Source organism: Spinacia oleracea, chromosome 5, assembly GCF_020520425.1.
Source record: "Spinacia oleracea cultivar Varoflay chromosome 5, BTI_SOV_V1, whole genome shotgun sequence".
NCBI lineage: Eukaryota > Viridiplantae > Streptophyta > Magnoliopsida > Caryophyllales > Amaranthaceae > Spinacia > Spinacia oleracea.
In genome coordinates, this window is record NC_079491.1 from 74,243,414 (window position 1) to 74,262,366 (window position 18,953).

General features: G+C 36.5%; 1 protein-coding gene across 26 annotated transcripts; it reads left to right on the forward strand.

The window, feature by feature from the left end:
- Nucleotides 1-9,730: 9,730 nt before the first annotated feature.
- Nucleotides 9,731-14,674, forward strand: LOC110778439 (uncharacterized). Of its 26 annotated transcripts, none has more exons than XM_056828134.1 (7): nt 9,731-9,904; nt 10,989-12,502; nt 12,615-12,674; nt 12,759-12,824; nt 12,944-13,006; nt 13,144-13,224; nt 14,313-14,674. In XM_056828134.1, exons 2-6 carry the CDS (start codon nt 12,491-12,493, stop codon nt 13,207-13,209), a joined length of 267 nt encoding a protein of 88 aa, XP_056684112.1. In that variant the 5' UTR covers nt 9,731-9,904; nt 10,989-12,490; the 3' UTR covers nt 13,210-13,224; nt 14,313-14,674. The 26 variants fall into 26 exon arrangements, 6 of the variants coding, with proteins under 6 accessions (XP_056684112.1, XP_056684111.1, XP_021838686.2 ...); XR_008920708.1 differs by lacking the exons at nt 12,615-12,674; nt 12,759-12,824 and adding exons at nt 10,206-10,325; nt 10,569-10,680 and having other exon boundaries at nt 9,733-9,904; XR_008920713.1 differs by lacking the exon at nt 9,731-9,904 and adding an exon at nt 9,911-10,325 and having other exon boundaries at nt 10,989-11,671; nt 12,403-12,502; nt 12,615-12,824.
- The last annotated feature ends 4,279 nt before the right edge of the window (nt 14,675-18,953 follow it).

An 18,953-nucleotide genomic window follows, 5' to 3' on the forward strand; every position in this document is an offset into this window, starting at 1 on the left:
GAGCAAAAACTATTACTAGATTGATGTAAAGGATATCCAAGCAAGTGTATATTTTGGCATGGCACCTTTTAACTCAATTTTTAAGTTTGGAACTTAAGGCTCTTACTATGTTGGTTAGATTTTAAGTGAACTAAAATCCTTAATCATGCAACATAATCAAGCTTTGATCTCATGCATATTTAAGACATATTTAAAAGCAATAAATAACTTAAAACATGCATAAGATAAATGTGATCTAGTATGGCCCGACTTCATCTTGAAGCTTCAACTTCAAAGTCCGTCTTGAAAATCTCCGTGGGAGGCACCATTTTCTTCAAATAGGATAAGCTATAATTAAAACTAATTACAACTATTTGATGGTACGCAGACCATATTTGAATTAAAAAACAATTTTGGTACTTTAGACCAATTACATTCAAATTAATGGTACGCAGACCATATTTTCTATCCTATTTGGGCCATACTAGTCACTTCATAACCTGCAAAACAGTACATATACAATATATACCATTCACCCATTCATTATCATGAATGGCCCACATAGCTGGTTAGTAAAAAGATGTTATGCATCACATAAATATTTGCAGCAATTAATCAAGGGCACCAATAATCTACAAATTATTCAGTCCTTATTAATTCTAATCAAGTTGTTTTAACCTTAAGGATTTGTAGACCTAATCAAGAGTTTATGACTAAAAGGGCTCCCACTTAAACCAATAAATTCATATGCTTTACTAATTTTAAACATAAAAATGTATTTCTAGTCTAACCGGAAACATACAAATTTAATTAAAATTTAAAGCTCATATAAAGTTATAATTGAATCCGCTTATTTAATTTATTTTTCAGTCGTATTTAAATTAATTCATGATTTTAAATTTAGTAAAATAATTAGAATAAATAAAATTTATTATAATTATAATATTCAAAATTAAAATCCAAGAAAAAAATTTAAATTATTAATTTTAAAATTAATTAAAATTACGAAAACTGAAAATTTCAAATTAAAATTTTAAAACGATCTAATCGTAACGCAACAACCCCACGCAACGCACAGCCATGGGCCACACGCACACATCCATCGCTGGCCATGTGCGCGCAGCCCATGCGCTACGCCGCATCGCTGCTGTATTCCATCGCAAGGCGCGCGCCAGCGCTCGTCGCAACAAGCACGCTGCTCACCATCGCTGGGCGCAGTGCTCGTCACACGCGCACGCTGCTCACCATCGCTGGGCGCAGTGCTCGTCGCACGCCTGCGCGAGGTAGTGCACGCTGTGGCGCAGCTCGCTTGCTGCCCACACGCGACTGCTCGTGCCTTGCTCTCGCCCTTGCCCATGCGCCCATCGCACACATCCCACGACACAAGGCAGGGTTGCTGCCTTGTGCTCGTGCACCATGCCCTTGCTCGCTGCATTCGTACCGCATGGGCGACGAGCTCCCTTGCTCGTCGTCGCATGCCCGCACTATACAACACCCCTTAAGGGTAACACGTAGCGTCCATTGCTTTGTGCGTGCAAGTTATATGAGCGAATCGCATAAAAAATTAAAAATTTATTTTCAAAATTAATGACAAATTAATAAATCATATTAATTTCATAATTTTAGGGCGAAAAATCAAAAATTTATTAATTTATTGATTTCCGATTAACATGGATTCAAGTCTAGGTCATAAAAATTTAAAATTTAACATAAATTTACAATTTTTATGGTGGTTTTTAATCATAGGTATCTAATTAAATTATAACTAATTATGAAAATCAAATTAATTCTAGATTATTCCAATTTTCAACAAATTAATCATAATTACAAATTAGATTGCATAATTAACAAGGCTAGGCATTCAAACTTGTTAAACATATACAGTAGGTCAATCAAAAATTCAATATTTAACAACAAGAATCGCAAATATTTAATTTAACATCTTAAATTTACCAAATTTTGCGTTCGAAAAACTAAAACCTCCGAAAAATCATAGTTAGGCTTCGAATTTGAGAATTCTGGGTTCGGCCGAAAAAGACTGTTTTTGTCAAAATTTTAGAATGCCTTTTACATGCGGAATTGACACAAAAATCACTCGATTTGGATGAGTAACGAAGAAACTGCCGAAAAACTGCGTACGTATAATTAAATAAACGCAATTTGCAATTAATTAACAATTACGAAAATTAATCACCCCTTTTAATTCTTGCAAATTTGTAAAATTTAACCATGTTTATGCAATTTAGATTATGAAAATAATAAGAGGCTCGTGATACCACTGTTAGGTTATGATACATATGACAATTCATAAATCATGCGGAAAAACCATAAAGCCAGGAAAGCATATTATTTACACATAATCATTTAGCATAGAATAGATGCATACATGTTGTAGCGTGCCTTCCCTAGCTGCGCCCGAACCGAACAAGAACAAGTCTTTAAGACTCCAAATGTCGTCCCTCCGTAGATAGTCCACAGTACGTCCGGATCCGCCTCAAGATAGACCAACTAGAATCGCCCTTAAGGTGCTTAGGAATTTCGGCTAGTGTTTGCAAGTGTATGGCTGATTTTATTTCAAAAACTTACCCTTTAAATACTTCAATCGTACCCATAAATTGTGACCCTAGGCACCTATTTATAGGAGTATGGAAAAGGAATTGTAATCCTACTAGGATGTGGATTTGCTAGTTAGAACTTTATTAGGACTCTAAATAACAAAACAAATCTAATAGGATTAGGATTTTAATCTTTGCACAAATCCTAATAGGATTAGGATTTCCCGCACAAGCATTGCACAAGCCGTGCACCCGCGCAAGCCTTGCGGCCCACAACAGGCGCACAGCCCACGCTGCTGTGCTGCGCGCGCGCGCCCTTGGCTGGGCCTGGCCTTGCGCTGGGCCTGGTCGAGGCGTGCGTTGGTGCGTGCGGCTCGCTGGGCGATGGCCTGGCTTCGTGCTGGGCCTTCGTCTAGCGGGCCTCGTCCGATGCTAATTCGTATGATACGCTTCCGATTAAATTCCCGATTCCGGAATTCATTTCCGATACGAACAATATTTAATATTTCCGATTCCGGAATTATTTTCCATTTCGAACAAATATTTAATGTTTCCGTTTCCGGAATTATTTTCCGATTCCGATAATATTTCCGATTCTGACAATATTTTTCGTTTCCGGCAATATTTCCATTTCAGATAATATTTTCCGATACGTACCATGTTTCCGTTTCCGGCAACATCTACGACTTGGATAATATTTATATTTCCGATACGATCCATATTTCCGTTTCCTGCAATATCATCGTTTCCGGAGTATTCATTTCTTGCTTGTGACGATCTCAGCTCCCACTGAAACCAAGATCCGTCGATTTCGAATATCCATAGATAGAGTATTTAATGCCATTAAATACTTGATCCGTTTACGTACTATTTGTGTGACCCTACGAGTTCAGTCAAGAGTAAGTTGTGGATTAATATCATTAATTCCACTTGAACTGAAGCGGTCTCTAGCTAGGCATTCAGCTCACTTGATCTCACTGAATTATTAACTTGTTAATTAATACTGAACCGCATTTATTAGACTTAACATAGAATGCATACTTGGACCAAGGGCATTATTTCCTTCAAGATGTACCCAGGAATAAAACTAAAAAAATCATACAAGATTGTTGCAAATGGGTTAAAACTCTTATTATTCTCATCCCAAATTTCCATAAAACAAACACCCCCTTAATATATACTGCATATTTTCAAATTAAAATATTGGACATTAGAGATATTGGCCATTGAAACTTGACACGTACTCACTTCTCATATATGAAGAAAAAATGTTAGAAATACTACCAACAAAACGTACGTAAAGATATACTAATTGAAGTTGGCATGAGTGGTTAAGGGTCTCTTGCTCCATAACCAAGGTTCAGGTTCGAGTCATGGGTATGGAAAAAAATTCAACTGGGAGGGATGTTTGACACGTACTCACTTCTCATATATGAAGAGAAAATGTGAGAAAGATTACCAGCAACATAAAGACATACTAATTGAAGTTGGCATGAGTGGTTAAGGGCCTCTTGTTCCATAACCAAGGTCTCGGGTTTAAATCTTGGGTATGGAAAAAACTTCAACCGGGAGGGATGTTGTCCATCGAGGTACCCATGCAAACTTCCGCGGGAGATTAATCTACTCGTCAAATGCGTTGGGAACTCCTCGTAATAGAACAAAAAAAATAACATAACGATACCCTTAGTGCAGGGTGTACCCGCATTCATATAATAAATTTCAATTGTCACAAAAAGATTTAACTTACGTTGGTAGATGGTTTGAGGGGAGCATAGGGCGACAATTTGTGAGGGATTTTCTCATACATAACAAGGGTATTTTAGTAAATGCTAACCAATCACTAGTACATAATTGAGTTAATTGAAGGAAATAATGCCTTTGGTCCAAGTATGCATTCAATGCTAAGCCTAATAAATGCGGTTCAGTATTAATTAATTATGCAAGTTAATAATTCAGTGAGATTAAGTGAGTTGTATGCCTAGCTAGAGGCCGCTTAAGTTCGAGGGGAATTAATAATATTAATCCACAACTTACTCTTGACTGAACCCGTAGGGTCACACAAATAGTACGTGAACGTACAAATCAAATATTTAAGTGAATTAAATACTCTACTTATGAATATTCGGAAACGACGGATCTTGGTTCCAGTGGGAGCTGAAATCGTCAAAAGGAAAAATATGAATACTCCGGAAATGATGATATTGCCGGAAACGAAAATATGGATCGTAACGGAAATATAAATATTATCCAAGTCGTAGATGTTGCCGGAAATGGAAACATGGTACGATCGGATAATATAATCGGAAATAGAAATATTGCCGGAATCGGAAATATTGTCAGAATCGGAAATATTAAATATTTGTTTGAATCGGAAAACGAATCGGAAAACGAATCGGAAGCGCGACGTACAAAACGGTTGACGGACGAGCTTGCTAGACGCAAGGCCCAGCACGAAGCCAGGCCCAGCGCTCAGCAAAGCCCACACGCGCGAGCGAGCAGCAAGGCAGGCCCAGCAAGAAGCGCCCAACATCATGGGTCGCGTGCTGCCAGCGCCCATCCCTTGGGTCGAGCCGAGCACCAGCGCCCCGTGGGCTGCGTGGCGGTGAGGCTTTGTACGACAAAAGCCTTGGTCGTTTAGGATTGCTTGCTTAATCTCGTTTTCCTAATTCTACTCAGATTGAATGTTTTTGTTAAATCTTAAACACTTAGGTGTTTGATTAAACATTAAATTCTAATGATTTAATTTAACTAGAATCCTAATGGATTTAGTTATTGGAATCCTAGTAGAATTCTAATTCTGTTATTTCCACCCTATAAATATGTGGTTCATAATCACAATTTATATGACAATTCAATAAGTATTCACATAGATTAAGTTCAAGAAAGAATTAATATGCCTAAATTCATAATTAAGATTTCCGAATAAACATAAAACCTTAGATAATATTCTAGTTAATTGAATCTAAGGCGGATCCGAACATGCTGTGGACTATCTACGGAGGGGCGACATTTGGGTCCTAAAACTTGTTCTTGTTCGGTTTGGGAGCAGGTAGGGAAGGCACGCATCACATTGTATGTATCCTAATTATGCTAATTGACTATGTGACAATTAATTTGGATTTTTAGCTTTATGGTTTTTCCGCATGAAATATATTGTTTATATTTGTCATAACCTAACAGTGATATCACGAGCCTCTAATTAATTCCATAGTCAATTATAGTAAACATGGATAAATTTTATAAATTTGCAATGAATTAAAGGGGTGATTAATTTCGTGTATGTAATTAATTGCAAATTCGTGCGATTATTTGATTATATGTTCGCAAGATTTTTCGGCAGTTTTGTCAATAATGGTCGGAATCTTATAATTTTATAGTGTATTTCGCATGTAAACGACGTTTTAAAATTTTGACAAAAATCAAAGATTTGTAGCCGAACCCTGAATTCCTAAATTCGAAGCCTAACTATGACTTTTCGGAGGTTTTAGTTTTTCGAACGCAAAATTTGTAATTTTTATGATGTTAAATTAAATATTTGTGAATCTTGTATGTAAATCTTGAATCTATGATTGACCTACTGTATATGTTTAACAATTTTAAACCCTAATCTTGTTAATTATAAAACCTAATTTGTAATTGTAATTAATTTGTTGAAATTCGAATAATTTAGAATTTGTTTTGATTTTCATAATTAATTAGTAATTTAATTAGGATTCTATGATTAAAAGCCACCATAAAATTTTTTAAAATTGAAAAGTTTTAAAATTTTATGACCTAGATTTGAATCCATGAAAATAAATATAATCGGAAATTAATTTGCATAATAAATTTTTATTTTTGCCCAAATTTAATAAAATTAATATGATTTATTAATTTGTCAATTAAATTAAAGTATAAAAATTAATAATTTTTATAAAACCGATCACCAAAGTTGCACGCACGAAGAAGAATCTAAGTGTTACCTTAAGGGGTGTCGTATAGCACGGGCATGCGACGACGAGCAAGGGAGCTCGTCGCCCATGCGGTACGAGGCAACGAGCAACGAGGCATGCGCGGCAGGCAAGGCTGTGCCGTGTGGATGGTCGAGCAAACAAAGGGCAATGATGCTACGTAGCGCCAGGCACAAGGCAAGGCAACAGCATACGAGCAAGGGAGCTCGCATGCCGCTGCGCATGCCACTGCCCAACGTAGGCAGCCATCGATGTAGCGAGCAGCCACAAGGCAGCAGCAGAAAGCACAGCCCGAGGCTGTGCGCAACGATGGACATCACTCGAGCACTCAACGCAAGCCTGGGCGCTGCTTCGTGCACGCGGCCCATGGCGCTGCGGTTGTGTTGTGCTTGGGCGAGGCTTGCGCGTCGGCCTAAGGCCTTGCCTTAGTACGTAAGGGCCGTTTTATTTATTTTTCGGTTGAAAACGATTTTAATTAAATTTAAATTCGTAATTTAATTTTTTCTCGGAATTTAATTTTGATTAATTTAATTATCATAAATTTATTTTATTATTATAAATTTATTTATACTAATTATTTTACTAAAATAAAAACCTTGATAAAATTTAAATTAATTAATTTTAATCAACTGAAAATAAAATTAAAGGATTTAAATATTATTTTATATGAGCTTTAAATTTTAATTATGTTTGTAAGTTTTCGTTTGGACTTGGAAATACAATTTTATGTTTAAAATTTGTAAAGCATGTAAATTTCTTGGTTTTAGTGGGAGCTTTTAGTCATTGAACTCTTGATTAGGTCTACATTCCTTTAAGGTTAAAACAACTCGATTAGAACTAATAAGGATTGAATAATTTGTAGATTATTGGAACCCTTGATTAGTTGTTGCAAATGTTTATGTCATGCATAATATGTTCTACTAACTTGCTATGTGGGCCATTCATTGATAAATGAATGGGTGAATGGTATATTGTAAATGTACTGTTTTGCAGGTTATGGAAAGTGACTAGTATGGCCCAAATAGGATAGAAAATATGGTCTGCGTACCATTAATTTGAATGTAAAATTGGTCTAATGCACCAAAGTTTTTATTTTAAATATGGTCTGCGTACCATCAAATAGTTGTAATTAGTTTCAATTATACTGCATATCCTATTTGAAGAAAATGGCGCCTCTCATGGTGAAATTCAAGACGGAGTTTGCAATCCATTTTCAAGACGGAGTTTGAAGTTGAAGCTTCAAGATGAAGTCGGGTCATACTAGATCACATTTATATCTTATGCATTCTTTAAGTTATTTATTGCTTTAAATATGTCTTAATTATGCATGAGATTGTGGCTTGATTATGTTGCATGATTAAGGATTTTAGTTCACTTAAAATCTAACGAACATAGTAAGAGCGTTAAGTTCCAAACTTTAAAAATTGAGTTAAAAGGTGCCATGCCAAAATAACACTTACTTGGATAACCTTTACATCAATCTTAGTAATAGTTTTCTGACATAGCGAGGTGTTACTTATTGATCCTAAAGGGGTAAGGTACACAAATAATTGTGAGTACATATTAGTTTTGGTGAACTCAACGATATAAGTAAGGAGTCCTTTTATGTCGTGGCAAATGAGATAGGTTTACCTAATAAGTTCTTAGACGTACCTATCAACCAAGAGTAGTTTCTAGACTATTAGCAAAGGATTTGCTTACCTAAACTATTTTAGAATTGAGTCTAAATACGTAATGTGCTTAATTTTTCAATGATTTAAGGATCTTGAATTCATATTATTCACACCTGCCGGAACATATAACTTGAATAAAATGCTTAATAAATATTGAATTATGCATGAATGCTAGAATTTAAGTTTATTATGAGAAACTGTGAATGGTTATTTACTTGTTTATTCTTTTCAATTGTAGTTTTAACTATGGGAAACAACAATTCATTCAACATCCGCTCAATTCTCAAAAAGGAGAAGTTGAACGGGAAAAACTTCCTTGACTGGCAAAGGAACTTGCAAATACACTAGTAGATAATTGAGTTTATGTAACATGTGTTGGTAACACTTTTTAAAATCCAAAATTATTAGATTTATAGGTAACACTTTGGTAACATGTTTTAAAAATGTAACACTTAATGTACCACTTTTAGAATAAGTAACATTACAAAGTAACACATTTAAAATCGGTAACATTTTATGGTAACAATAAGAGGTGTTACCTTATTTTTAGTAAGAAAATTAAATATTTTCAATTGAAAAAGCAAGCGCCAATCCCCGAAAATCCCAAATTGATGGAAAAGGGTAATGTTGCGGCCAAAAAAAAGAAGTAGAATTTGGATAAAATCTTTCTTAATTCTTCTGAACCGTCAAACCCTAAGAAAAAAAAAGAGTCTCTCTCAAAACCTTCCTCCCAAACAGAGGCAACAATTTACCCTTAGGTTTAAATTTAGTGGAGCGCTAAAAGCCGCCCCACATTACTCAAAACCGCCCCACTATTTTACTTTAATATCCTTATATAATGAAACTTTTCTCCCAAATTTTACCCCATCTATTTTGAAGAGAGAAAGTATCTTCATCCAAACCACCACCATACACCCATAAAAAAAAATTATTTAAACCAAGCAATTTTATTTGTCAATAAGTACATTAATCAATAAATTAAAAAAATACTAATTTAATTTTGATTCCACAAACTTATGCATTTTAAGTTTACATCATGGTAGAGACTTATGCATTTTAAGCTCACACCATGGCATAGACTTATGTATTTTAAGCTTACACCATGGCATAGACTTATGCATTTTAAGCTCCTGCCATGGTACGAGCTTAAAATTCATAAGTTTGTACCATGGTAGAAGCTTAAGATGCATAAGTCTCTTAATCTTTTCTCCGAAACAAATTATATCAAATTCAACAACAAATCAAAACATTAAATAGTATAGACTTATGAGTTTTGAGCTCCGACCATGGTATACACTTATGAAGTTTAAGCTCCTTCCATGGTACGAGCTAGAAATGCATAAGTTTCTGAATATTTTTTTCCGAAAAAAAAGTCCTCTTGTGAATTTGATGTTCCACCGGTAGTCTCGGCCATGTAAAAATTATTTCACATTATGTTTAGGGTGGGCGGTAAAAAGGAAAAAGGTAAAGGATAATGGTAAATGCTAAAATAAGGGGGTAAATAAAGGGGGTATATGGGTAAAATATTAGGACGGTTTTGAGTAATATGGGGCGGTAAATAGTAAGCCCCTTAATTTACCAGAAATCGCCTCCTCGAATCTCGATCGTGGTCTTAATATCAGGTTTATTCGAATTCGCCCTTCCAATTTCAGGTTTCATCCATCTCGTGCTTTCAATTTTGTGGTCTAATCTTCGTCTAGATCGTGGTCTTGATCGGGTTTTATCGAATTCGCGCTTCCAATTTCAGGTACTTTCTGATTTGTGGTGGGTGTTCTTAATTTTTTTTGGTTATTTCAATCCTTATTTTTCAAGATTTCTATGAATTGTTACCTTCTAGATTATAGTGTTTAATTTTTTATTGGATTTTGAACATTTTTTGATTTTGTATTTGATGAGTGTTATTTTTTTTAATTGGATTTTGAACATTTATTTATTTTGTGTTTGCGCTTCCAATTTCTTCACCTGGAATTGGGTATATATTCGAGAAGGAGTATAATTTGTGGGTACGTTCTTGTTCAAACCTTCATTTTCTGGTATAATTCGAGAAGGAGGAGTATACTTTGTGGTTTCATTGCCTGGTTGCTGACATTGAGTGTGAGTTTTGGTTTGGCCTGGTTGCTGACTGTCAGTTTGTGTGTTTGATTTGCAACTTCTATTTCTTCGAGCAGGTTGGTGTATTATGTTCCTTCTCTCTTTTCTTTTTTGAGTTTCTGGGTTCTCTGTTGGTGCTAGTTGCTTTGTATTTTTTGGTAGTTGTTGCACTGATGTAGGGATTTTCAAAGATTTCTTCATCATTCTCTAAAATGGGCCTTACAATAATTGAATTGAATTGCGTTAAAAAAAAAAGACAAGTTTACAAAACAAATATTGCACTCACACGACATCTGAAATAATTGACATCCAATCCTCAGATCCATTTCCATCCCTCTCTTCTTATTTTACCCAAAGATGTGCGCAATTAAATTTGGATAGACGGGACTTGAATTCGTCTTCTTTATCAAAGCTTAAAGCAGCAGTTAATTGGTACAATTCCTTAATCTTTTCCTCACTATTTATATTCTGATTCTTTCCTTCGAATTTTGATTTATAAGGGTTGATTTAGCATTTTAATTAATTGGTTCAATTGGTTAATTTAGCATATCCAGTTTGATCAATTTCGTAATGGTTGTCGTCCTGTCATTTTTGTCTGGTTTGTACTTTTCTTTGGGGAAATTCGTCGAACACCTTATGGGAATTATTTTGTTTGACTAGAATTGTATTGCTTTTGTTGTTGTATTTTGTCTTTGTTTTGCGTAAAATTGAGTATTTTTTGTTCTTTTGATGGATTATAGAATTTGATCACGATTTGAGCTGTTGAAGTATGGGAGTCCAATTGAACAGTTGCCTGATTGGCTTCAATCCGCCAAGATTCTTCAGTATTTCATGAATTCAGATTGTGCCAAGTTGAAACGGTTGAATCTTGTGCAACACCTTGTATCTCTTGAAGAAATCTTTATCTACAATTGTCCAATGCTGCGGTCTCTACCGAAAGCGTTTTACACACTGCCTGACCTGCGCCTACTCGACGTCAGAAACTACGCCAACTTAACTTATGCACTCAAGGAATGGTTTTCCAACATTCAGGTAATTACTCAAGTGCACTCACTTATTATTAGCCTTAGTTTGACAGATCCTACAAATCTGTTTCAGAATTAATTTTTTTTCATGTGACTGCAAATCTGTGATCTCAACTATACTTCTTTCTTAAGTAGGAGAAGTTTGGTGCTCATACTCCATCTCTCTCTTTAGTGGCTAGTCCTGCTAAAACAAGCTTATCCTCGTCTTATTTCAGTTCAAATTCTAAAGGTAATAGTCAATAAGTCTGGGAAGACTCCTTGTATTGAGAACGAAAATTATAATTTGTAGTTTCAATTCTGAGTATTGAGTCGGCAATTACAATTTGCTTTTCAATTAGCCAATTGTGAAGATAAGTGCGAAATTGGCTCACCTTCGAGGAGTTTGAACCGTTTTAGAGGTAAGACGTAGTTTTTAATTGTATTAATTATGCTTTATTTCCTTTTCATTACTGCCTCCAACCCTCAATCCAGATGAAGTTGGCATTTCGAAAGTGGGTCTTCTAGTACTACTAGGGTTCATCAAATTGGGATGTTCACACTGGCTTGATATTGTTTTTAGGTAATTTTACAGTGATATGATCTAACGGAGGTGCAATATTTGCATATTGTTAAGGATTTTCTAAGACTAGTAACTTAGGATAGTGGCTGTGTCATGACCGTACTTGAGGGAGTTGTAATTAGGGATTTAGTTTTCTATTTGGGTGAATTTCAAGCTAAGCGAATCGATTTTGATGTATCCTATTCAAAATTTTCATATGAATTAGGTTTTTTAATTGCGCTGAATGCTTCTTTTGTGTGCAATTGATGTTAAATTGATGATATTCAATATATGAACTGTCAATCAGGAGTTCATGAATGAATGATTTGGTTCACAACATACCTCGATCTCCATCTCTGGAATGAGTTGCATCTCAATTTAGTTACTAATTCTCTTTTCTATCAAGATCGAATATTTTACACTGTTTTGTGAGTAATTGTTGGAAGTTTGAACTGTTTTAAATGTTATCAGGTTTATGAGCCAAAATTAATATATCCTAGCTTGTTTCAGGCACAATTATGTTGATTTCCTCTCTGGTAGACCCTTCTTTTCCTTGTTTAAGTTGACTGTGTTTTTCCCTTGATGATGTAGGCTGCAGTAGTTGGTCCAGGAAACGAACTGGGAAAACCTATTGATGTCAGTAATGCTTCTGATCAAATCTTTGGTCTTGTGCTGATGAATGACTGGAGTGGTATATCTTTTTCGATCTTTATTCTTTAATCTGGATTCCACTTATCTTTCAAGAATCTTTATTTATTCGTATTTGAATAATCTTCAAATTTACTTGAAAATGGTTTCCATAGCTAGAGATATTCAGGGGTGGGAATACATGCCTCTTTGACCTTTCCCGGGGAAGAGTTTTGGTATGATCGGTTTTCATAATGGTTGTTTATTATTTGAGTTTACCTCATCTTTTTGGAGTTTAGGAAACATATTTCTTTATTTAGGTACAACAATCTCACCATGGACACTCTGGATGCTCTGGATCCTTTGCTAGTGGTGTCCTAGAACAAGTACTTGATGGATTAGGCATTTGGCATTTAAATTTGTACTAAAAAGTTGTGAAAGATCTGTTGATGCTACGGTACTGTCATTTTAATTTACACTGATACATTACTTACTGTAATTGTAGGATCCTCCTTCTTTTCCATATTTGGCTGAGAAGACATCGAAAAACTATGATATACAATTGGAGGTAGTATGTAGCTCTGTTCATATTTTCTATTCTGACACTAAAACCATTCCCCCATTAGGTCTGCATTGTGCACAAGTTAGCTGGCCTGATAAATACTTGGGCATTTAGTTCTTAACGAAATTTTTACTTGTTGCAAGGTTCAACTGAAACCCGCTGGGCAGGAGCCTTGTGTAGTGACAAAGAGCAACTTTAACATTTGTTAATCTAATTGGCCAGCGGTATTGCTATTATGCTATTTATCCATTAATCTGATGCACATGAATCATTTATGGTTGTCTTGAATTGATACTTGGATTAATATCACATTCCTTCAATAGCCTCCTTCTTGCTGCCAACCTGAAACCCAGGAAATAAATTCCTTATATTTGGTTCCTAGTCTTATATTTCATCTGTTGTTTCTTTCCTTATGCCATTATCAGATTCATCTGTTGTTTGTTTCCTTATGCACATATACAGCTCCTGTTATATTAGATTTATTTCTTGCTGTTTATTTTTGGACCTATTTTTCTAGTGCTATATTTAACATCCTGGTATTTGCACCATTGTTTATGTTTGATGTTTATATCCTAGAGTTCCTATCTTGAGCCACAGTGAAGTTGATTCCGTCAAACAAGAATTTGTTTCTAAATAAGTTGCAAGATTTTTATGAGCTGGTATATTGACATGCGAGACGATTGTTGTATTCATTTGGTGACTTTGCAGTCTACTTTTCAGTTGGATCTTGATTTCCTGTCTCCTGAAAGCTTAGAGCAGGCAACGAAACTGTCTGAAGTGAAGAGATACAGTGTCTTACAATGATGAAATGCCTTCTTGTTACGTTCTAGTTTTACCCATTAACGTTAATAGAAGTATTATTATCTTCTAATTTTGAATTATAAGCAGCAAATTTATTAAGCTAGTAGAAGGATTTATTAAGCTGAATTATAAGGATGTACTTCAGCTAAATAAGGATGTACAAGTTGTAGGAAGGAAGTACAGGATTAAGCTGAATTATAATACAGGAAGTACAGGAAGCTAGTAGAAGATTTATTAAGCTGAATTATAAGAGCTAGCTGAATTAATTTATTAATATTAATTTATTAAGTCAATATAAGCAGTAGATTTAATAATGTACTTCATGTACTAGCTTGGCACATCCTTCTAAACCCTCTTAATAAAGGCCTTATCGTTGTTCATGTAATTCTTGTACTGCATGCGCTTGGCACATCCTTTGTTTCATCTTCACTTGAGTTCTTGTAATGCAATGTCTGGTTATGCTTTACATTATTATGGATGTTGGATCTTACTAAATTTATACTTCTTATAGGATCAAGATGATGGATTGGATCGGATAGAAAATGAAGATTAAAGTTGACATTGAGAATCATGGATTGGATCGGATAACAAATGAAGATGAAAAGATATAAGACATTTTGTTTTGGATTATACATTTTAGTTTTGGATATTATCATTTGATTTTATTTTGAACATATATAATAATGTAATTTTCATAGATCGTACATCAAATACTATTATTTTAATTTGTTAGGGAACGGGTTGTGTTCCCTCCCTTTATTTGTTTCCTTGTTTGGAACTTATTTTGTCTACTACCTTTTGGTAATAAAATCGCCATTTTACCAAAAACAATTATAATTTTATTATTTATTATAAATATTATTATTATTATTATTTGTGAACCAATTTTGTAATATTTGTTAAATTATTATATTTAATGAAAAGCATTACTTTGCAAGTGTTACAATAGATATTAAAAAGTGTTAAATATGTAATGTTACCTAAGAATAGAAAAATGTTCCTAAATAATGAACAAGGTGTTACGTTATATGGTGAAAAGTGATACCTACTATTCAATAAATTGTTACTGTAAATCAAAAGATGATATAAAAAAGTGATACTAATGGTTAAAAAGTGTTACCTAAGATATTACGAGTAACACTTTTAAAGTGGTACAATAGGAATGGAAAAATGTAACATAAAATTATTTTTGGTAACACTAGTAAAAGTGTTATCATATGTTATAAAAAGTGTTACCTAATAGAATAGGTAGCACGAGCAGATGTATCACCCATAAAGTGTTACCTATAATCTATGGAAACACTTTACTCCCTTTATGTAACAGTTTTTCGGTGTTACCTAAAGTTAATTATTTACTAGTGATAGTTCTTATGCAGGAAGAAAAAGAGTATGTCCTGGAAGAGGCGATGCCCGAAGCCGCTGGCGACGGGGACACTCAGGCATCCCTCAATCGTTGGATTGATGCCAACAAGGATGTAAAAATGTCTAATGCTTGCAACTATGAGTGCAGATCTACATAAAATGTTCATCAACTCAGATGCTTTCACGATCATCAATGAGTTAAAGAACATGTTCCAAGCTCTTGCTCGAGTCGAAAGATTCGAGACTCATAGGAAAATTCTTGAGACTAAGTTTAAGAAAGGCGAGCCCGTAAGTCCACATGTTCTCAAAAGGATTGGACTCAATGAGAATATGAGTCGGCTGGATCAACAATTCTCTCAAGAAATGGTTGTAGACACCATCCTCCATTCTCTTCATAGCGGGTATGATCAGTTCAAGCTGAACTACAGTATGAATAGTCTGGACAAAACGGTCACTGAGCTTGACGGTATGCTGAAGTCCGCTGAAAAGACGCTTAAAAGTGATAAGCAAGATGTGCTTATGGTGCGTGGGGTCAAGTTCAAGAAATCTGGTAAGAAGAGGAATGCTAAGAAAGGTGGCAAGAAGGGCAGCCCAACTAAGCAAGCTCGAGGCACCAAGTCTGAAAAGAAGAAGGTGAGGTGTAGACACCTACTTTTGTCCCCATTCCCGAAAGGGAAAGGTTCGATGATAAAAGCATAAATCTCCACTTGACAACGCATCTCCTATAAAATAACGAATCTCAATCACCCTACTCGTTTCAGCCGAAACCTGCTATTTATAGAAACCTGCTATTTATAGAAACCTGCTATTTATGGAAACATGCTAAAAATAGTAACTGCCGTAAAGGGTAGCTTCTAAAAGTGGCAAGTCATAAAAGATAGAGACCTGTCAGAATTAGGTGTTGCACTCCAACATAAATCCTAAATGAAATAGAAAACTGCGAGAATCCTATTCCTAATATGATTCGGAAATAAGACTTACGTATTAATTAAAATCCTAACGAGCCTAGAGTTCGTAACGGGCCTAGACGCATTCCGTCATGAAATTGATACGCACTAAAAGACTGGATTAAGTCTCAAACACTACGGATTTCAGGAATCCGAATCTGACTAAGAAAACAGCCCAGACCCTATTTTCAACACCTGGCTTTGGGCGCCGAAATCTTCGGCGCCCAGGCCTGGGCGCTGAAAATACCTGGGTACGTGTTTTTTCCTAATTCTTTGTGGATTAGAACTCTGCAATTCTATCTTTCCACGAACTCTTCCCTATAAATACAGCCCCAAATTCGACGTGAAAAGAACACACAATTGATATTCTGAGTATTGACTCCAACCCTTAGCCTAAGCCTCACGCTGCGAAATTGTTCACGCGTTCTGTCGCAATCGATCCATAAATCGAACAGAACGTATCATGTCCCATAATTTGAGATTCGTTAAATAAAAAGGAGAAATAGCAAAGTCAAAGTGGTTAGTTTTCTGAGAACTGTGACGCACCTCTCAAGGGTGCGTCGTAATGTGTCCCTTTTCGATGATTTAATTGCTTTCCTCGCCCTTTTTATGAACTGTTAAACTAACCGAATCTGATTGTTCTGTCACTCCTAACAAATATAATATTTTTGGGAAATTGGATTATCACGCTAGGTCCCTTAATGCTATTTAAATCAGATAATCGCGATCGATCTAGTATTATATGTTGCATATTATTAAAATCAACTCAGATTAGTTTAATAGTTAACGCATGTCCCTTCAATTATTTATGCTGAGCTAGTAAGGATATCCTGCCTCTGGAGTTATCGACGAGCGAGTACTCCTCTCGGTAGTTACAGTCCCCCGAACCCTCAATCTCTACCTTGCGGGTGTATGTTGAGAGATCCCCACACCAGGGATCACAAGGGAACCTACGGCTGTGGTGGTCAAACATAATTGCACTCCCTTTATGTCACGATAACCGGGTTTTGTCAGTTTTTCTCATTGTCGTTAAAAACTGAATGGCGACTCCTATATTACTAGTCAATTGGGTGTAAACTCACAGGAATTCCAATTACACTTGATTGAACAAAAAGAATCGTCACACCCACGAGGGACGAGGTCACCCATTAGCCTCGTGCTTTTTCGACCCCTCACAGTGGCGACTCCACTGGGGATAGTGAAGGAAATACTCGTGCTTGTAGGTAATCAAAATAGTCGAAGGGTGAAACGATCCTATCCCGCGTTTATTTCCCCATCAAGTAGGGACGACCTTAAAATCAGCATATTAATGTGAACGGGCAGAACAGCATAACGAATCTCGGCTCCCTCGGGAGTTGGGACTAAGGATACCTTTTTTCGCCAATAGGGGGGTGCATACGCCGCGCATGTTGCCCACTCGGTACTTGTGCAGGTAGTACACCTATCCCGAACCCAAGCGCTCGCTCATTAGGTCCCTCTCGCCTGCATGCCCCCTTGGCTTGCACTTGCGGGTTGGCCTCTTGAGCGAAATTCGTCTGTTGAAGACACTACCTCGACCGGGGCATGTGTTGGATCTACGATAGAAGCGGTACCAAGCCAGGCGCAAATAACTACCCATAGAAGCCTATCATAAACTACATGACATGTTATTATCGCCTCATGATGAATGTTAGTTATGTGTAGCGAAATATGTGATTGTGTGTGACAAACTATCCTAGAAAACCAACGACCTTAAAAATTGCCCAAACATTCATAGACTAATTTGCCAAAGAGTTATACCGAAATACGTGTTCCGCAAACCCGAATGATCGCCACAAAAATAAGCGACGCTCGGGATGGCCTGTAACGAATCCCACAAACGCTGCACAACGCGTAAAGGACGTTATTAGGCAAGCACGCAAATCGAAGTCGCTTAAACAGAAGTAAACGCAAACAGAAAACGAGAACCAGCCAGGGCACATTTTCAACGCCCCTGGCTGGGCGCCAGAATTTCTCACGCCCCTCGCTGGGCGCCGAAGTTGCTGCTTGGCCTTCTGGTTAGGCGCAGCAGCCTCGGTGCCCGCGCAAAAGGAAAATACGTAGCACAAAAAATGTGTTAGGTTATGATTCATATGACAGTTCATAAATCATGCGGAAAAACCATAAAGCCAGGAAACATATTATTTACACATAATCATTTAGCATAGTTTAGATGCATACTCTTTGTTGCGTGCCTTCCCTAGCTGCGCCCGAACCGAACAAGAACAAGTCTTTAGGACTCCAAGTGTCGTCCCTCCGTAGATAGTCCACAGCACGTCCGGATCCGCCTTAAGATTGACCAACTAGAATCGCCCTTAAGGTTCTAATATTTTCGGTTAGGTAGGCAAGAATATTGGCTGATTTTTCTGCTTAAAAATCTTAGTTTTGAATACTTAAAACTTGTGTATAAATAATGACCCCTAGGCCTTTATTTATAGAGTTATGGAAAAGGAATCGTAATCCTAGTAGGATACGAATTAATTGAAATTAGAATCCTACATGAATTCTATTTAATTAATTTATCCAATTAGGAATAGGAATTTAATCATACACTAACTCTTGTAGATTTAGGAATCACGCATGAGCACAAACTCACACACACACGGCAGCCACAAGGGCTGCCCATGCGCGTGCGAGCAGCAGCCCACGCAGCGCGGCCCACGCATCCGTGGCCTTGGCGCGCGCTGGGCCTGCCTTGCGGTAGGCCTGGGCGCTGCCTTGGCTGGGCTTGTGGCGCGCGTGCTTGCTGGGCGATGGCCCGGCTTCGTGCTGGGCCTTCGTCCGGCAGGCCTCGTCCGATGCTAATTCGTACGATACGCTTCCGA

Bases quoted from the DNA above. Each gene is read 5' to 3' on its own strand.
- LOC110778439 (XM_056828133.1), top strand. From the start codon at position 11,080: ATGAATTCAGATTGTGCCAAGTTGAAACGGTTGAATCTTGTGCAACAC. The intron at 11,281-12,402 runs GTAATTACTCAA...TTGATGATGTAG, and splicing joins AATGGTTTTCCAACATTCAG to GCTGCAGTAGTTGGTCCAGG. The intron at 12,503-12,943 runs GTATATCTTTTT...CTGTAATTGTAG, and splicing joins GCTGATGAATGACTGGAGTG to GATCCTCCTTCTTTTCCATA.